Source organism: Lepisosteus oculatus, chromosome 4, assembly GCF_040954835.1.
Source record: "Lepisosteus oculatus isolate fLepOcu1 chromosome 4, fLepOcu1.hap2, whole genome shotgun sequence".
Taxonomy (NCBI): Eukaryota; Metazoa; Chordata; class Actinopteri; order Semionotiformes; family Lepisosteidae; genus Lepisosteus; species Lepisosteus oculatus.
This window is the reverse complement of record NC_090699.1, coordinates 61,010,979-61,032,331: the sequence shown is the minus strand read 5'-3', so window position 1 is coordinate 61,032,331 and position 21,353 is coordinate 61,010,979. Positions and strand designations below refer to the sequence as shown.

Below are 21,353 nucleotides of genomic sequence, written 5' to 3'. Positions count from 1 at the left end.
TACACCTGTTCCACAAGTGGTCAGCCACACTGGCCAGCGGCTCACCTAGTCCCTGCCTTGGCCACTACTACTCCCTTCCTGCCCCTCGCCGTGCGCCCCAGCTTGGCGCTCTTCGGCCGCAACGCTGAAGTACAAGTTGTAAACGGGTACTGTATAAAATATTTTCAATTTACATTTCAGAATTGAAACCTAACTAGTTGCTGCACTAAATATTGCTGTAGTATTTTGAGTCTATAGAAATCCTTAAACAGATGTGCAATTAACACTTGTATACATTTTGTAGTAAGTTGATTTAACTGTTGACCGAGACACCAGGTAGCGCTTTAAATGAAAAGTGAAAATACTGTGACGCATACGGCCGCCATTGCAGGTTGTGCGAGCCGGCTTACCAGCGCGGTGACGTCACCGCCCTTCCCTGTGAATAGCAGGGGCCACAGCCGCTGGGCTGACGGGAGATCTCCCTTTAGCTCAACTGGCTGGGTCCCTGTTGAGTGATGCCGGAGGCCCGGGTTCGAGTCCCCAGCGAGGGCGGGGCCGACTTGAGGCAGCAGCAGCGAGGGTGCATACCCACGTGAACCTGAGAGCGCTACAGTACTTTGAATTTAAATTGTATTTCGGGCAGGTACAGAAGTTGATATCTCATCTGATTTGTGCACCTACATTCATGAAAAAGGGGGTAAAGTTCAAATTAGGGATGTTGAGATTAACCGGTTTCACTATTAACCAAGATTAAAAACGTCACGGTTTCCAAACCGTGTGCATCATCCTGGCTGCATCCGGCTGCACATTGGTGGTGGAGGAGAGTCCCCATTACCTGTAAAGCGCTTTGAGTAGAGTGTCCAGAAAAGCGCTATATAAGTGTAAGCAATTATAATTATTATTATTAACTAGAAGCCTCGCGTTCCATGTTGCCCGGAAAAATTCCTTTCGTGAGTCACGTGTGTGTGCAGTGTTCAGATGGCTAGTCCAACAACACCTTAGCCTACATAGAGCAGACGAGCTGTGAAAATGTCAGAGGGATACGACATCTCAGCGTTATATCCACCAAAAAAGACTCTTAAATCGGCAGTGTGGGAGCATTTTGGATATCTAAAAAATGATCAGGGGGTAGTAGAAGATAACGGATTTCCCATTTGCAAAACGTGCCTCTCCGTGATCACCACCCATCCCTCTTTACACAAGTCAAGGTAAAAAATAAACTAGATAACCTTACATTAGTTAGCTTAAGTTAGGGCTCCCCCTGGCAGTTCACAGCAGAGCAGTCCCCTGTGCACGTTTAACATTACTTTCGTTTTCATTCGATTTGATTTTGTGGGGAATAACTCTATCATTTAGAAACATTTTCCCCATAATTGGTGCTCGCCACCAGTCCACCCACTGGCCCTGGCGTTAAAGTAAATACACTTTTTACTGACAACGAGTGACGAAGTTCCAAGTGAGGAGAGGGACGGGCTGAGACTGACCTCTCTGAATATTTCCATTTGCCCATTATAAATATTTTCTATATATTTTTAAAAATATTTTATTAAATTTATTTTTATATATTCAAAAGGTAGATACTGTGTTATTTTGGTTTCTAAAGGCAGCTACAGTGAATTCTTAAATGTGCCTATGTTTCCCCATCATATTTATGTTTTTAAGATAAAGTTGGCTTACATGTTTTATTTGCAGGACCTAAAGAATGCTATAAAAAAAAACAATAAAATGTTTAATTACAGTATGCCATGCATTGTCTTTTTGCCCTCCATAGTGTCTCATAATAAATTACCTGAAAAGAAATCGTAAAACCATGAAACCGTGATATTTCCTGAGACTATAATCGTACCATCAAAATCTCACACCGTGACATCGCTAGTCAATATACAGTATACTACTGTATACTATAATACAGTATATGTACCAAGATGACAGAAAAATAATTTCTTAACAATGCATCTCCATAGTGTAGATCTGCTTTTTATTTCCAGTCATGAATCAATCATGAGTTACGACCTCTTGCTTTGTTTGGTTATTATCTCTGTAATAGTCACAAAAGATACATATCATTCATACATCTAAAGCTGTATAATTTTTAATTCATTTACATTATGTATATAGTGTTATATTAATACCCCTAGATTAATCATTGGAAGATGTTTAAAAATACAAAGACCTTAAGCCAAGAAAGATATTAATATACAGTATCACAGATGTTTTGATTTAGAGAAAAATGGGAGATTCACATTTCTGATAAAAGACTTTTTGGAATTTTTTTGACAGCTTTAATCTTGCGGGGTAAATCTGTCAGGTCACAGAAAAAACTAGATACCTGTTAATGCAGACTTGATACCTAATCAGAATTGAGTTCACAACTTTGAAACGGAAAGCAAACTACAGTACATGTGATACAGAAAGACAAAACAACAATTTTTCAGTAGCGTATCAATTATGAGATTCTTCGATCTTGTAATAGTTTCCACTCAGCAGACTAAATGGTTAGCTTCTATTTGGAAGGTAAAATTGCAGTACAATAGTTGGTCAGTACGTTTTGAATTTATATAGGGCCATCCTCATGCATCTAAATGCATCTGAAACAAAAGGAACAGAGATTTGGAAAGCATCCAACATGTGACTCTTCAGAAGGATATCCAGGAACATTCTTTCTTTTTACCACCACCTAATAGGTGTCAGAAGACTGCAGTGCTCTTCCAGGTTCTCTCTTTGAGAACTATAGTCAAGGAGGGTTTATGCTGCACAAGAGATTAATCACACTGTCAGAAAGAAAACCAGTATCTTTTGGTGATGCATTCCCATTAAACAGATTTCAGTTTCACTGTATTTTGATTATTAGTAAAAAAACGTTAGTTCTTTTGCTTTGGTGGCTGCTAAGATACTGTGGGTATTATAATAAGGATATACAGGAAGCCAGCTGAGTTAATCAGGCATAAAAGTATTCAGTTCCGTGAGCAATATTATTCAGAAATATTCAGAAACATTGGTGTGGTAACTACAGAAACAAGCAAACATGTAGTGGACTATGAAAGAAACATCTTTACCTTTAGATAGAACATTATCATTTGTATGTTAAATTTCCAATGTTTATGAATCAAAGTGTCTTATTCTGATGTTATGACTTTATCCTATTGTACATACAAATATACCCTTCTCATCTTTACGTAGGTTTTCTGGAAAACATTTTTGTAAACTCTATCCGTGCATAAACAGACACAAATGAGTCCAAATGCTGTCCGATCTCTTACCCACTTGAACATGGTGAATTCAGCAATACCAGATATGGTAAATAAGAAATCGGTACGTAATGCCATAAGTAGTTAAGAAAGCCAAAGACAAGAAAATGACATTGCATGTTTCATCTCAGAGATGAGCGGGGAGGTATGTTTGACTTGAGCAGTGTTAGGGAGAGGTCTGGGAAAATGCCTCCTGAAGCCTGGCAGGTGTACTGTTCAAAAGGCAGCAGGTTAGGGTCACAACATCTTATACTTTTATTGTGTGTCAGCTTAAAATTAGAAGTACCCGTTGGCTACGGTTGTTTTTAGCCTGCTAAAGGAACTCGCCAATCGTGTACAGAAATTACCCTTGGTATTTACAGAGGCATCCTCGAAAGCTGTCAGCTACCATGATGATAAAGACATGGATGGGATTAGGGAGATCTAGCAGATCCCCAAGGGGATCAGCACCACTGTGAGAGCCCTGCCAGGGAGCAGGAGTGGGGAAAAGCTGATGGGAGAGGAGGTGAGCCTGGCAGACACCAGCTGGAGGATTAGGAGGGGGCAATCCAGCTAATACTCCTCAGCACCTGCCTGCTGCCTTGCTTTGTGTTTGAAATAGTGCTCTTCTCTTGTCACAGCTTTAATGTGCTTGGAATGGTTGGAGGTGTTTGTGGCTGTGCTCTTTGGTCCATTTTGAGCCCTGCACCATTTTATGCAGAGGATCTTTCAGCATTCTGGGAGGTAGTGCAAACCCCTAGGAGAGCTGATAAACTTGAATTCAACTCCCAGCCATCTGTGTCCCATTGGTACCCCAATTTTTAGACAGATGCCAATATTCCCCATCTGGAGGAGCATTCTGCCATCTTCACCTCCATACTATGTGATTGTATGCTTCCAGCTCACATTAAATCCGCCCATTTTAATTAATATTTAAAGAAGCTTTTTCGGCAGTAGATGTATGCTCTTAGTGCTTAATTTGAGTAACGCCACAAACAGGCAGTTACTTGAAAAGGAGATTAAAAACTATAAAAGCAGAAACACTAGCAATCCACAGCCTTGTACTGTGAAAGGAGTTATTTACATGTCTGTTTATTGAGAGTTGACATTAGTCACTTGGGGAGAAATTATTTTAGACAGCTCAGGACAAATTAGAATTACTTTACTTTGTATCTAACATGATATCACACATAACATGAATGCTAATGGAAGGATCCTGTAATTGTAGTAACCAGTGAATTAACAGGTGTAGTATTTGGGGTTGCATTTTGTAAGTTCCTTTTATCGGCAAAACCGCCTTGAAGTCGCAAGCTGTGTTTGAGTTGGATTAAAAGAGATGTATACACAAGCCTGCTTGTTTATAATGTAATAGGGCCACTTCAAACTCCAAAGTTTTGTTGTCTCGCTCTGATTCTCAGAACGTGGTGCTGCGCATATCTGTTTTGCCATGTAAATTGGAGATTTTACAACTTACTGTCTACATTTAACTTTCATTGTGGTTTGAAATGCACTCATTAATGCCGATTCTTTCAAACTTCTAAATATAAAAATGGCGTTGCAGTTCCCCTTCAGACTTGCTGCCGGAGAGCCCACTGCCTTTTCTCACTACTGATACGGAACACGTGTTGTCATTATCATGGTTTGGTTAAAGTCCAGATGTTTACCCTGTGTAGATGATGTTGCATGGCCTGTGAGCTGAGATGTGGTTTCAAGGGTGTGCTGGTTCCTAACTGAATAGTTACAGAGAAGAATTGTTTGGATGGGGTTGCACTTGACTGTTATTTCTGGGAATGGTTCGAAACCAGGTACCAGCAATTCTTCACCTTTTTGTGAGTAATTTCATGGCGTTTCAGTACTATATTTTACTTCACAAAGAGGGTAGGCAGAAGTTTTCGGTAATCAGTTCAATCATTCGATTCGAAACAGAGATGAGAGCTTTAATTAAAGGGTACAACATGTTTTTTTAACGTAATGACTACTTTATGCAACTGTTTCCCACAGAAACCACAAAAGATGAACTTTTTTTGACATATTAAAGTAAAAATGATTAGTTGAGTATCTGATTTTAACTGGATGATGTTTCAAAACTAAATGACTGGAACATGCTATGGCATCTACTGTATACTGTGTCAGGCAGGTATTAGAGTAGTCCTTGACCCAGCTTTATCGGATATACCTATAAATGGTTTAATTAATTGCACTGCAGTATTTCTGATTTATTTTGCTGTTTTTCTCTTTGTTTCTGGGCTATGAAAGGAGCTAACAGTTCTTTTTATTATAGAATTAACGCTGTCCGGTTTTACATATAAAAGACCTATATACTTTACAAGCCTAATTTCTGTATATCCCTGTATTTACCATATTTTAATGTAATTAAGTTCTACTAAAACACAATACAGTTAACATTGGAGAAGCAGAATCGAGCTGAAACACATTACTACTAGTAATAATGAGCATCCCATTTTCAGAACTTGGTTAATTCAGCTCCATGAAGTTGGCCCCCCTACACACAGCACAAATGATGAAACCCACCTCATTCGTTAGTGCTGTGTTTGTGCCGGTTTGTGCCGTTGAAAATAACTCCCCAGCTGCTTTCCAGCTTCCCAGAGCACGTATCGAGCTTCCCAGTGCACGCGATTGCTTGTAGCAGCTCGATACGTGCTCGACCTGTAAGAGTTAAACACGAAGAGGTCCTAAAATTTCTCCTGTAAACAAATTTCAAGTTTTGGACTGCATGAATAACATTAAGATAATATTGACGGATAGACGCGAGTGTGCATTTTACATATAACTATTCAGATCGCCTCTGCAGTATTTTTAAGTGAAAGATGTTTACAGAGCTAAAATACATCCAAAAACATGTATTTGACGCTTTTATTAGCACACCATTCTTGCAATTAAAGGTACGATGATTTGGTTAGCACTGTAATGCGACTATAACAATTCACTGTTAAGTCTTGTGGTAAGTCACGAATTTCCAAATTAGGGGTCTTTTGGCTTCGAAAATAGAATACTAATTTCATGGGTTTCATACAAGTTTAAAAGCATCATGAGGATCAAACAAGATCTTTAGAACTTAATATTTTAATACCTTCGCAGTTTTTATTCTCATGGCGCTTCACTCGATATTACCCTTGGGGCGATGCATTTACTCCAACCTCTGAAACCCATACGTGCCTGCACGTTCTTCTGGGATGTTATGATCAAGTCCGCTGAAAATTTAAAGGCAAGGTAAAAGCTCCGTGAAGTTGGCCCTCCTACAGACAGCACAAATGATGAAATCCACCTCATTCATTAGTGCTACGTTTGTGCCGGTTTGTGTCGTTGAACGTAGCGTTTGTGCTGCTTTTGTTTCTGAGATATAGCACCTTGTTTTTCCGGTGATCATGTGACCATGCATGGTGACTTTGCCCTCCAGTTCAAGCGCTCTGTTACAGTTTAGCTCATACCCATAACATTTTAAAGACAATATCCATAAACATATGGCCTCTTTAGATGTGAATAATACTAAGACATGACGCATGCGAACAGGGTAACCATTTATGACATAAACCTGTGGTTGTAATGTATGTAAAATCACCGTGATTGTAAGGTCTATGGTTTTTATTTTCTAAGGCACGTTTTCCTTCTCTTTCCGTACCGTGACACGCTGTTGCCAAACTATGGGATACCATTGTGAAAAGACCTCCGCAGCATGTCATGATAGGGACCCCATGTATATTGCATGTATATCGCGGCAGTGTATATCACGACTGGCGCCTTGCTTCCATGCCACCCTGGCACCGCTGTCGCAGCAAAGGTCTCATATCAGGACATGATATACCCAGATAGGAGGAGTTCCGATATATGGACTTCGTGTTGCGACATAGGGTCAGCATATCCTGTCAGGGTATGTCCTATTGCAGCATATGGACCCCATATCGCGACAGGGGGGTGGGGCATTGTCGGGGGGGGTGTCATATCGCGATATATGGGCTTCATGTCACGACATGGGTGTGGCAGTTTTTGTCATATCGCGATATATGGGTTTTATGTCGCGACATGGGCGTGGCAGTTTTGTCATATCGCGATATACGCGTTTCATGTCGCGACATGGGCGTGGCAGTTTTGTCATATCGCGATATAGGGGCTTTCATGTCGCGACATGGGCGTGGCAGTTTTGTCATATCGCGATATAGGGGCTTTCATGTCGCGACATGGGACAGGGCATTTTTGTCGAGGTATGTCATATCGCGATATACGGGGCTTCGTGTCGCGACATGGGGATGTGTGTTTTGTCGGGGGTACGCCATATTGCGAGATGCGGGCTCCATGTCACGACACGGGGGGCAGGGGCGTTTTGTCGGGGTATTTCAGATCGAAATATATGGACTTAATGTCGTGACAGTGGCACCATGACAGTGATGCGCCAGTCGCAATGGGTATCGCGATGTGATGCCATGACATTCTTTGTCTGCTATTCAGTTTTGACCTCAGTGCGACTTCTTAGATTGATCGGTATTTGGAAACCAATGTATGTGTTACTGTATATCTAGCGTGCTTCCGCTGTGGCGCTTTACCCAATCAGAGTGTCGATTCTCATTCTTCACCCAATCGCGGCCCGAGCTGTTCGGGGGTTTAGCCAATCGCGGCTCTGAGAGCTGTTCAAGCCAGCAGCGGCAGGTGGATCGGCTTGTATACCGTCAATGAGAATCTATTTTTTAAGTGCTTTAATTATTTGCAAAATAACACCATCGGCTTGTATTTTAACGTCTTTATTGATTCACAATGTCCCATACTCTTCGGAAAAAAAATACATTTTTTATTTGCAATATAACTGGCTCCGCTGCTTTATGTAATGAATGCATGGGATTTGAACAATTTTAATCGTATATTAAAGGTAGGGGAAACACCTTCTGCTTTGTACTTCATGAATTATTTCGATCTGGAAACTAATACCTAAAACTTTGAAGATGGGCTCTCGTGTTTTACCAGCGGTAATTTGGAAACTGGTGTCTCTTCACCAATGAAAGGATTACACAAGCAATACATTTTCGAGAACACGGTTTAAAATTAAAACAAAACACCTAACCCAATGAACTAACATAGTAACTCCTCCCTAAATGTAACTGTTTATTCGTGTAAAGGCTGCAAAGTCTGGGGTCAACTGATCGAAAGATCACAACTGAAAGATCTGGTGGTCGTGACTGCTTTTTTGTACGTCACAGGGTGACGTTAAAGCCAGGAAAAGAACGCACTGTTTTGAAACATCCACCCCACCCGACCAGACTCGGAAAACAAATTGCCCCCATCGTTTTAATCACAATCAGGAGCTCAAGTACCGAGTTTGTTGGTACCTGTAAACATCCTTGTAGATAGTCACATGATTACCCGAAATAACAAGGCGCTACTGTATATCTCGGAAACGAAAGCAGCACAAACGCAGCACTAACGATTGCGGTGAGTTTCGTCGTTAGTGCTGCTATACAGGCAGGTGGGCAACTTCATGAAGCAGGACAAGCAAACATGTCTGGGTCATTACATTGCAGACTGCAGAACACTCGACTGCGCCTGAGGATCCAACACACCGGCACCCACACCTGTGTCTTCAGAGGGCAGGTGTGCCCTCACGCTGTATTCTACACCAAGGACTGATCGGAAACACAAAGATAAATGGACTGTTTGCGCATAAGACCCCTGTAAATACAAACACACGGAAAATGACAATTTATTAAATAATTCAGATATATGTTCACTTCTGTTATGTGAAAATAAAAAATATGTTTCCAATATTGCCGCGGTCCGCAGGTGTGAGACGGTGGACTTTCCAGTGTTGCTTCTCGGATGTGTTATTTACTACTCGGATGTGTTTGGAGAGGTTTTCTTACAGTCCTTTGCAGTGTAGAGGGTGATGATTTGGATGGGTAAGTGTGAACACGTTATTGCTGAAATAACTACATTTGCAGCCATTTCAAAAGCATATTTAAGATGCTCAGTACAGGATTATAGGATTGACAGTGCCTGTTGCTCTTAAACTAAAAACAGGTGTCTGAAACTGAGGTGAAAGTTTTGAGCTGGATGATCAATACGGGAAAGAGAATTCTGCAACTTTACCTCCTGCTAGAGAGGCAATCTGGAGCTGGCTATCATCAAATTAAGGGGTTATTTTTTTGCCATTAAGTCAAGTTTGCTGAACACGTTCCTATTATCCCAGTGTATTTTATTATTTGGTTATTTATGGCGATGTGTGTTTCTTATCTGTCAAAGGGTGGCGTGGCTGCAGTCTCTAGAAACAGATATCCTCTGTTTCCGGGTATTTTTACATCTCCCCTTTTACATATTAGATCGTGACAGCCATTTTATTTAAATTAAACACCAGAATTGTGGTTTTCTAGGCTCCTGGGGAAAATGTCGAAAAGGTAGGATTTATGTTCTATACTGTTTAGAATTATAAACAAGATGATCAGGTCTGTCAAATTAAAGTGGAAATCTGCCATCTGCCATCTTAGAAGGTTTAGGAGATGTGCTGTAGTTAAGGTGTTTGGGTCACTGTAATGGGTTACTTTATCAGCACAGTAATTCCCCTGTATTTCTACTATTACTGTGTGACAAAGGAAATGAACAACACGTAATGCCAGCACGCTCACTGTCCATGCACATAAATATATATATATATCATTTATCAGGTAGAACAGTTGGTTAAGCTGCTTATTACATTGTTTCCTGCAGGCATTAGTTTTGGCTTTTGGACATTCAACTTGCAAAATGAACCTCCTGTCCATAATTTACAACAGCATTCCTCAACTGAAAGCAGTCATAAGACTACTGGTGCCCTCCAGTACCAGAGGCTAAACTAATGGCAATAATGCCTTTTGTATTTTGGAGAAAACAAAATTCTAAAGCTCATTAGAATAATGCTGCATTGTGTATAAATCCCCTGTGCATAGGCCTTCAGAAATAATGAAATAAAGACATCCTCTCACTTTGCACTTTAGAACAGCCGGTCTGCAATTATGAGCTCTTGTGAGATGGGTCATTAAGGTATTAGCATGTAAAATAAGAAGTTATTTTAATCATCCCTTTAGAGGGACTTCAAATAGAAAAAATCTCTGAACCATGGTCCTTCTAGATCTACAAAAATGAAAAGGAGGAGAAAAAAATAATTTATATTTGTGCCCCTTAATAGACTAAAGATTACTGTAAGTGCCGCTGGAAATTATTTTTTTCCTCATCTCTCAGAAAATCTGCTCCCTGTGAGGGATCAAATACTGTGAAATATATAAATTACTAGCCAAGCATTCAGAGAAATGATCGGATTTTGCAAAGTTCAGCAGTGGTCCCACTGGACTTTGTTTTCATTCAAATTAATTTTTTCAGAGGAAAGAACATTTGCAAACTGGTAGTTATTGGGTATGAGATTGTGAGTATTGGATTCATTGAAGATGCTATGTGAAAAACTTCAGAATCTTGGAACAACTTGAGGAAAACGTAAACCTCGATTAAATGTCAGAATATTTTTTTCAGTGTTCTAGTTGCCATTCTTATGCGGGATTTGATTCCTTAACGGAGTGTAGGATGAAGCGCCTGACAGCAGCCAGTGTGTAGATCATAGCCGAATTCCCTTCATTAAAACAGCGCCGATACGCAGAGCTCCAGGAGGTTTCTTGTAAGGATTGCTATTTATACAGCAACATTAGTGGCACCCATCTTATAATTAGGGGGTCCTTTTATTTCTCCTCGTGTTAGTTATTTTTGCGCGGTATGCTGCAGTTAAGTTGGGTCATCTGCTTCATTTCCCCCTCCTCCTCAAAAAAAAACTTCTGGGGCCTTTTGATTTGCATAACAAGATAGGTTTTCATAATGAGGTTCCATGCAGCTCACTGTTACTGTTATGCAAATCTTATTTTGATGAGCAGTCATTGTTAATCAGTGTATTATTTCCACACTCACTGCAGGTACAGAGTTTTGTCCTGGGCAGGAAGCGTAGCTAAGTTTGCTGGCGGGTGCTGATAGGCACGGTAAATGAAAGCCGTAGCTGGAGAGCTGCAGGCAGCAGTTGGCTCTGTGTGAGAGTCGTTCTCAAATGCCACCGCACCACGCGGTAACTACAATTTATTGTGTCTATCACTTGATAAATACAGTTTGCAACGGACGTCATTGTCATCGGGGTTGTTTTTCTGATGAGTTTCCTATAAAACAAAAGAAAATTTCTTTTTCTGCTTCTGTAAATATTTATTGTTCCTGAGTGGGAGACATCTTCATTCAAGCATCGCCATGAAGACAAAGCCCTAACAGCATTTTGACTGGAGCACATACAATGTAAGCCCAGCAAAAAAGCATAGAGTTATCTTCACTATTTCTATTAATTCTTTGTATTTCTCTTACTAGCGTTGTACACTATCTTTTCTAAAACTACAGTAACTGAAACTGTATTTTAGTTTTTACAGAAATATCATTTTTAAATAATACAGGTCATCTCTTTCGTTGAACTGTGCACTCTCTGGTCTCTCTAACTTGTGCTGTACTTTCTGTTAAGGTTTTGTGCTGTAATGTGCTCCACATGATAACTTGGTGTACATCCTTTTCTTTTTCTTATCATAAGCCCACTCAGTAATCTGTAGTGTGTTAGACATCCTTGTGATTGCGGTCTCAAGAGGAAACCAAGCACCTGCAAAGAGTTATTTAATTCATGCAGTAAATTGAATTAATATATATAATACTCAATGAGAGGAAAACAGATAGGGGAGTAGGAAAATAGAAAAATAATAGGTTGTATTATGACCATAAATCTGTCCATTTAAGAACAACATGTAATAACACACTTAAAGCTTGTCCAGACAGTTTCATGGCAAGTGTTTTGTGCTCTTAATAGTTACTGTTTATGTAGAAATTTAATTGGGTTTTAAAGCCAAGACTCTCACAGCTGCAATCCATTACAATGTTTTGGCCTGTTTAATTGCATGCACTTACAGTTGTACACTTCACGAAATGTCTATCATGGTGTTATTTGTCATATAATGGACTAACCATGGGCATTGCCTCCATCTCAGAAACATTTGCATCTTTATAGGAAATGTTCATAAATCTGGAACACAATCTTTGCTGCTCATTATAAGTCTACAGCGATATGTCAATTGAAGCTGACACCACAATTGCTGTTGCTTTGCCCCATACTAAATTACTTAATCCTGCTGCCAGAGCAGAATTAGTAATCTAAATTCAATTATACATAATATAATTATTACATGTACATATATTTGAATTGAATACTACAGTATTTCTCTGTTCTAAATACGGTAGTACTTTAGAATTCTAAAACACAGCAAATTAGGTATTTGCTTTTGTGAAAAATAAACCTCTGCAATAGGGGTAAAACAGTATAAATATGGTTATAAATGTCTATATGTGTGTTGCTAATAATTAGTATTGTTAGTCTTTCTAGTTTGCTGTTGGTGAAATTAATATCATTCTGCAAGAATGTTTTTGAATATTACTTAAATGTCAGATGGTTTGAGGAAAAAAGGATATTTTAATTTTGAATTAAGCTCAAACTTTAGATTATTACAGTTAGCAAATGTACAAAAAAATGATTTCAGTTCTAGATAGATTCGTCTTCTTTTTGAGTGGTAACTCCTTAATGTCACATCGTCTAAGGGCAACATCCCACTGTGCTTATTTTTATTGTTTTTTATGTGAAAAACCTGTAGGAAAATATTTTTGAGCGGGGATTATGTAGAGGCAGTTGTGGTTATTATGCCCTTTTAGTTTATGATATCGTTAAACTAGTGCTAATTAAAAGGCAATTTCTCTTCAGTGATTCTAATCCATTTGTCCATAAGTAAGCAGATGAGGTTGGTATGTCCTAAATATTTAAACAACTCTTCTTCATGTGATGCCAGAATGGGAATTTTGTCTTGCCATGTGTCTGATTCTCTTTCTAATGAAACTCTGCCTGGGTCATGTTTTTTTCTTTTTTATTTAGTAGATTATTTCCCTTGTTGAGGGAAAAAAATGCAAAATAAAACCATGTTTTTACCATTTTTGATGTCCTAAAGAAGCAATTTAAGAAATTAATCTGCAGTGGGCAGCTGCCTCTGTGGATTCTGAAGGCGTGTCCTTGTCAGACCAAAGAAAATCTAAAGCGTGTTTGCTTTGTAGTAGAGAGATTAAAGAGGAATGGGTATCCTTTCACTAAGGCTGTGTGTAAGACGAGTCTCTCATTATACATTTTTAATTTGACTTTTCAGTCAAGCTCCTTGATGTCTCTTTAATGCATTTTCCAAATTTTTACAGATATTTCACTCTTTTTCACTGCTTTTCAACAGTGTACATGTATGTGAATAAAGCTCTTCTGTATAATAGCAAAAAGTACAGAAAATTGACAGGTATTTTCATTTCAGTGGAGTGTAGATGTAAAGGTGTAATGTACAGATTTTTTTTTATTCCAAACCAACTCTTATGTGGTGTTTTACAATTTGGAGTCACCAATGTATTTTATAACTGAGCAGTTCTGAATCTTCAGTTATTTTTCAAGAGTCGCCTTGTGGCAGTAACTCCTGCGCTGCTTGTGGAGAATGAGAACATCCCCGGCAGGAGCTTGCCTTTCTTGATATACTGCAAGTTTCACAGTGCTCTATAGGAGTTACCTTGAATTAGAGGAGCAGTAGGACTTGCTGATATCCCTGCAAGTCAGCAGGCTCCAGCAGTCAAGATTTCATTGAAAGCCAAGACAACCCCAGGTCACCCTGACAGTACCCTGCCAATTGTGCACTGGCTTCTGGGGAACCGTGGTCACAGTTGGCTAGTGACAAGACACAGATTCAAACTCTCAGCATCTGGTCTATAGTGTGCAGCCTGTGCTAAAGGTGAATTCACTGTTTGTACCTTTCTGAAGTTCCATCTCTTTAGCTAGGACTCAGTTCTCTTGGAGGTCTGCTGGAAGAGTTGGATTCATCTCCTGATGGTTTTCTGCTGTGGGCAGACGTAGCTGTTTTTGACGTGGTTTGCTCACATCAGTGTCTTTATGCTCTTTTTGTTTTTTAGAACATCGAGTATTACAAGTTGACGTCTGAACAGTTCCATGAGGCAGCAGCCCAGGCAGAAGCTCATGTGAAGTAAGTCATTTTAATTATCAAGAAGGACTTTTTCCTTTTATTCTATGGGTTTAATAAGTTGTGAAAGTAATACATCTCCACCTTGGCATTTTAAAAAAATCTTTCTTCTAATTAGAGAATACATTAAGAATGTCAAGACTGATATTCACTGCTGTTTTTCATTGCTCAAATAATGGGGCATATGCCAAATACATATTATTAAAAAACTGGATTTCGAACACCATTTATGTTTCTCTAGTTACTGCGAATAGCTGTGTAATTATGTGCATTTAGCTATCTTTTTATTTTTTTTCTCTTTGTATACTGCCAAAAAAGGCTGTCAGAATTATAGGGGATGCAGTTAAAGTTCCTGCTGTGTGGTAAGGTGGATGGATAGGTGGATAATTATAATTTATTGGAATGAATATTAATTAGAACAGGCCTTTTCACAATACAAGAACGGCACCCATAAAGATGTGTCCTTATAGGATGCATCCACGTGCAAATGCCCATTTAGTGGTCGGGCTGTGCTCTGCTATGCTGATGAATCCCATTTAGAGAGTGTAGCAGCTACCCATGGCTGCTAACTTTGACTTTGCATGCACAAAAACAGAAACCTGTTCTGATTGTTCTGTTAGTTTTAAGAGACTCTCAGAGCTCATTTAATATGTTGACCGTCCTCAAAAAAACGCCCTGAACTGAACATATGTTCTTTGCAAGGTAGATGATCCTGGCAGATTGTGTAGTGGTAACTGGATTTTTTAAAGCTTTTCTTTTGTGATGATAAAAATGCCCATAAAATCAAAATCCTTCCCAATACTCATATTTGGTAGGATTTTCAAAATAAATTACACCTAACAAATATTCCAGAACCATGTAACTTTCTAAAAACTGTTAGACAAAAATATTGTTTTTCTCTCACAATAGAACTAGCTCGTCTTCTGTCTTTTGTCAAGACACATTCTGCTATTTTCTCAATATTACGGTTCGCCAATGAAAAATGGCTGAAGATTAATTTGCGGTTCATATTCATTAGCATCTATTCATTCTTTCAGCGTTGAGACACAAACTAATTTCCCTGCAACTTGTGAATGATTCAGAGCTGGTAATTAATGGAAATTGTTTGCAGTATGTGTGTGTGATGCAAAGAGTGACTTAAATTCAGTTCACATTCCAGTTTGGTTTATTTTCTTATTAGCTTTGCATCCTAACAAATCTCTTTGCCTTTAATGGTATGTCATGTATGAGGTCATGATGTGCATCAATAACAGCCTTGCTCTGGATGTTGTGTTTTGCTTTGTCCATTTTATGTACAGTATTTAGTGTTTTTAAATTAGCAAGCATTAGAAAGTGCAGCTACTTAACACAGAGATTTTAAAGGCTCGGGAACCCTGAGGTTCTCCAGAGACTATTTAGGGAGTGCCCTAAAACAAAGGAAAATTTCACTCAAAGGCTAATAATCTTAAATTCAACACTCACACAGTGAATCTGCTCTGACAGTACTTGAAAATGTTGACCTGCTTTGAATATTTTACAGCTAACAGTGTCTCCGTTTCTAATAACCCTAGACTTCACTTTGATTAGGTTTAAATTGGGGATCTTTATTGAGAGTCATGCCTTCTAAAGGGAAGCTCGAGGTAAAGAGGCTGAAATCCCCTGACTTAGATTTAAAAGACAATTAAAGTTGAAGTTTATTGAACCAATTCTTTGCACAGTTGTGAAATTTTGGCTTTACTTCAAATTCTTGCATTTACTGGACATATAATTTATCTTTTAATGGTGCATCCTAGTGCATTATTAACATCTGCTCTGGCTACATATATTGCTTGTGAGTCCTGAGACCTTTTTCTTTCTCATTTCAATATTGTTGCTTATTCACGGAGTCTTCAAATTCATTAGTATAGTCTCCTTTCCTTCACGAATTCTCTTCTCTTCATACAATGCTGATACAAATCTCAAACAAAGTATATTTTCCAGACTCTGCACTGTTGCTGCTCAATTAATTTTCCTCCTAATGTCTGTTCTGAACAAGGTAACACTGAGGAAACGCTTTACTAATGAACCTTGATACTTTCTTGTGAGAGGTTTTAAGAGGTCACTCAAAGAAATACACCGCCAAATGAAATAATGATCATAAATGTCTGTTTGGGCATCAAAATGCGGTCTGATTGTTTTCTGGGGAAACTTGAAGATCTTTACCTGTGCTTGCCCTTTTCTCCCTTCATCTTCCCACGGGTTGTTTTCCTCGCATAGGAGAATTCTACTTTCAAGGTCATCAATTTTTGAACCGTGTTCTTCGCATAAAATACCACCCCTAAATTCTTCTATTGTGATTGAAGCACAGTGCCATCCACACGCAAGGTTACTGCTTACGTACTGTAGGTGATGGGAGGTGCCAAGCACCATGGCCTTGGTCTTGCTGTAGTTCACGTGTAGGAAATATTTAGTCATCCAGGTTTTTATACTGTATCAGAGATGCGATTGCAGAAAGAGCTACGTCAGTGTCAGGTTTAGTATGGACATAGCTGTGAGTATCATCAGCACAGAAATTATAATTAAGACCATGTGATTTCAATATCTGACCAAGTGGGAACATGTACTGTAATTGATTAAATTTTGGAGGCTTGGTATTGAATAAGATCATTTTGAGTCTTTTTAAAATGACTCAGTCTTGAGTCATTTTATTTCTTACCACGTGCTCTAGTGAACATGAAAATGAGGGGGCCTGAAGTCTAATTTAGGGACCATATGTCGTAATTTCACGCCCAATAAGCAGCTTTCTAGTATGTCTCTTAAAGATGTCTACCAGCTCTACAGCCTTATTCATCTTTTGTTAATCATTAGTTTTGTTAATGGTCTTTGGTGTTTAAACTTCTGCCAGGCTTTCTATTAATGAATGTATTGAGGCTTATGAAATTTGTCCACTATACCAATGGTGTTAGAATTTTAATCTCTGTAGTTTTAAATGCTGTTACTGTTAAATGCTTAGTAGTTCTCTGTTACTGATCACTATCCCCAGAACTGCACAGAAATACATTTTTACACTTTAATTTGTATTTCTCCTTCATCCCTGTGGGCTTCCTATATTAATGCCATGCAACTGTCTGTTGCAATCAATAGCATTAAATAGTCTTTCAATCAAAATATGAATTAATAATATTGATAAGAAAAAATAAAATACAACTTCCCAACAGCACATGTAACTCCATTTTAGACTTTGATTAAATACATAAACCCCACTGACATGTCTGTTAATATACTCCCAAAGATAATACTGACACAGTGAACACTTTTTTAGTCCTTGTAATTCTCATATTATCTTAATATTTATTATTCATGATGCTTATGGTATAGTTATTGATCCTGGGCTTATTTGAGGATGATTTAAATACATGGAAGTGTTTCTTTGAGGTCTGAAGGATACATCACCAATTTGTATAAACTTAGAATCCTATAAATCATCTCTTGAGTTCATTATACTATAATTAATTATGAGCGTTTTAAAATTTTAAAGCTTTAAAGCTTTAAAAAAAGCTTTATCTACATAGATGTAATCTTTAAAGCCCATTAAAAATGTTTAAATAAATTAGAAGTTTATTACAATATGTCTTTAAAAAAACCAGCACCATTTAATTTCATGCATCTTTTTTTCACTTTAGTTTTATACGGTATTTTTGGTCAAACATTTAGTTTAGCTAGGATGTTCTGCTAGGTTCCTTCTCTGCCCGTTTTTTTGCCTGTTTTCTTTAGCAAAGTGTCAGCCCACATTGACATCCTGTGCAATTTCGTTTTCCTCCTATCTTCTTCATGCCATGTGGCTCAGCTGGCGGCTCAGGTGTGTTTGCTATTTTGGCAACACTTTGTGGGGCTCAGGCCCGTTTTTCACCCTGTTTCTGTACTTGCTAGTTTTGCTCCTGCTGTGATTAGTAAGCAGCACCACTTGTAACGTTCAGCACAAAACATTTTTTAATTATAGTTTGTTGTCATTATTATTTTGAAAAGGAAGTGCTCTGTCTTCTTGGCTTTTAGCATTATAACAGTTATTTTAATGCATGAAAGGCTCTGTGTTGAAAAGTCCTTTTGGTCATAAAGTCCCTGCAACTATAGTAAAGAACCGAACATTGTACTGAAGCTCTGAAATCTTGCATGTCTGCAGGCCAGTGCACAGATCATGTTATATTTTCCATTTTGTTCATTATTTGAGTTCCGATCATATCGCTTATCCAGCGTTTTAGTTCCCAGTTCCGGAAAAGGGATTGTTTACAGTAATAAAAGGCATGAAGTTTAAAAATAGAAGGATGAGGATGTTTAAGCTCTTTGTACCTAAAGACCTTGTCCTTGTGTGTTAATGTAAAGAACGTGTAGAATACTCTCTCGCAGTTCTGATTAATGAACAAATTCTTTGAAATACCAAAACCATAAGCGTTAGAAAGAGATTGTTGGAGATACAGTACCCTATAATAATCTGGAACTGATATCAATGACGTGACAATACGTGAAGGCTTTCGTGATTTCCATCCATCTTAGCTACATCTGTCCAAGACTGGTTACTGCTAAGTTGCTAAAAAATGTTTTATAAAATGCAGAACAAACACTGCAACTGCATCAAAAAAGGCCTCCGAAAGGCTGTGGAAAAAAGTGATCATTGTGGAAGACTTATAACCAGCTAAATGAAAACTGGATAAATGTTGCACAAGCAGGTGCTTGATTTATCCCTCTTGTATGCTGGGTATTTTGTATTCAATTTTGTCAGAGTCATTGTGTGCAGTTACAGTTCAGCCAGCTTTTCATTTTGTTGCGGTTGTGCAGCTATTTCACACTAGACTGGTCATGGAATAATTAATCAATTTATTGATGCAATAAAACCCGAGAGTTTTGCACAGTGTTGTGCAGTCTGAGTGGTGACCGTCTGTGGTAGACGGGAACATGGGGCTGAAAATTACATTAGTGACATCATATCGAGAGCAAAAGGTTGAAGGTGTTTAACTTTTTTATGTAGATCTAACAAATGTTGAATCACAGTATTGATTAAATATGTTATATTAGCTGCCTAACATGTCAGCGAGCAATGTAAATTTGCAGGTAAGTGTAAATTGTACATATTACAATATCATGCCTTGTGGTCTAACAAAATACAAGTTATAGATTAAATTGAATGTAGTAAATGGCACGGTTAAAGAGGAATATTTTTAAACATCAACAAAATGCACACAAAAGTCTGCAGAAGACTGGTTTGCAATAGTGTTTGTGATTTGATCTTCTGTACTAAGTGGTATCAGATAACCCTGTGCTGGTGACAACAGTCTATATTTGTGTACAGCAGAGAGGTAGATTGATCTACTGCTGCTGTCTGTCACGAACAAAATGTTCCTGGTTGTTGAAGCTGACTTTTTTGGGTTCTTTGGGAGATGAATAGATGAGGATTGGTTAAGTATTGTCAACAAAAGAAGCAAGATGGTCTGAAAGGTGAAAGTTCGTTTGTTAGAGTTTTTGTGTTATGATCTCCATTTGGTATGTATCTGGTTGCTGTGTTGGGCAAGCTGTCCATGTATGTAGTTTCTTTTAGTAGAGGAGGTTATTCTGAAGCTTTGGTGCTGCTGAAAAAAAACCACACAAATCTGCTTCACTCCAAAGTAATGAAGTCATGAAGTCACACTCCACACTCCTAGTTTTCGAATAAGCAGAATTACAGTGTTGGTAAAGCGAATACTTTACGCCCTGAGATTTTTAATGACCACAGGGAGTGATGACCTCGGTTTTACATCTCATCCGAAGGACTCTACTGGGGCATTAGGACACATTCAGACTGCAGGGTGAGCTCCCCCTACTGGCCCCACTAAATACCTCTTCCAGCAGCAACCTTAGCTTCCCAGGAGGTCTCCCATCCAGGTACTGACCAGGCTCACACCTGCTGAGCTTCAGTGGGTGGCTAGTTGTGAGTTGTAGGGAGATATGGCTGCTGGCTATAGTGAAATAGTGGAATAGAAAACATTCAGTATATGGCTATAACGAATAGTGAAATGTCCTTAGAAGACTGATTAAATAAGTAAAACATTACCAAATGAAGATGGGCAGAAAGCTGCTATGCATTCCATGTATGTCATTTTTTAGTCTGGAAACTGGAAGAAGGATGAAGTAACAAAAGATTGTCTTTTCATCACAGAAATGTCCAATTACATTTAGCGCTCTGTCTCTTGAACGTTTTGTGCTGTCTTTACTTTTAAAATTTTCTTTTTTTCACCCTAATCTTTTTGAGAAAGAATTTTCTTCCCTGGGTAGGAGCGGGGCCCCTCTTATTTTTAATTTAGTCACAGCGACTCATGGAGCCGTGACACAGACCGGATTTAGCACAGACAACACTCTAATCTTTCAAAGCGTGCAGAAGAAAATGGCATTTCATCCTCAACTCCATTAATTCGTTCACTCTGGAGGGGATAAAACAGGATTCCCACAGGACTTCAGTCCAAAATGTGTTGTGATTTCACCTCTTTTCCTTCTGTATCTTTTTTTCTACTTTTTACCGGCTTTAACATTTAGATAATTTGTTGTATGGAATTAAAGGTACTTAACAAAGTCCTAGTCTGCAAAAAGCAGCCCAGGAGGGTCATGTCTTTAATGCAGATGCAACTGTTTTAATCCAGAAAGCCGATCTCCAGTGGCCTCTTCCTTTATTCTGCTGTTTCATTTTCTAGGAGTTGTATAACCCACTGCCCTTTTCATCCTAATTAGCAGAAATTAGAGATGAAAGGTTTTTTAATTTATAGGATAGATGTGAAAGAGATGTGGAATGAGGCTGAAGGATCTTAGCAGTTCAGTAACAATCTCTGCGTTTGATTGAGACTGAAGTACTCCCTCAGGGATGTTTAACATAATCGTATCCTGTGTGTCTCGGATTGCTACTGGCAGAAATTCGGTTTTAGATGGCGATGGTGGTGGGGTAACTTGAGTATTATTATTTTTGGTGAATAAATGTGGTCTTGGGTCATTTATTTGTATAGTTACATTTATATATCCAAATTGAACATTGTTCTGTATAAATATAGTTTTATGTCATGCCAGCAATGAAAAACATAAA

The 21,353-nt window shown here is 38.6% G+C and overlaps 1 protein-coding gene across 3 annotated transcripts in view; it reads left to right on the top strand.

Annotated features, from left to right (window-relative positions):
• The window catches only part of chchd6a (coiled-coil-helix-coiled-coil-helix domain containing 6a), a 147,253-nt gene that overhangs the window by 59,253 nt on the left and 66,647 nt on the right, over positions 1 to 21,353 (top strand). For all 3 annotated transcript variants that reach the window (XM_015348043.2, XM_015348044.2, XM_015348045.2), the window contains one exon: positions 14,229 to 14,299. In XM_015348043.2, coding sequence (XP_015203529.1) covers positions 14,229 to 14,299 — 71 coding nt within the window. The remainder of the gene's footprint in view (positions 1 to 14,228; positions 14,300 to 21,353) is intronic.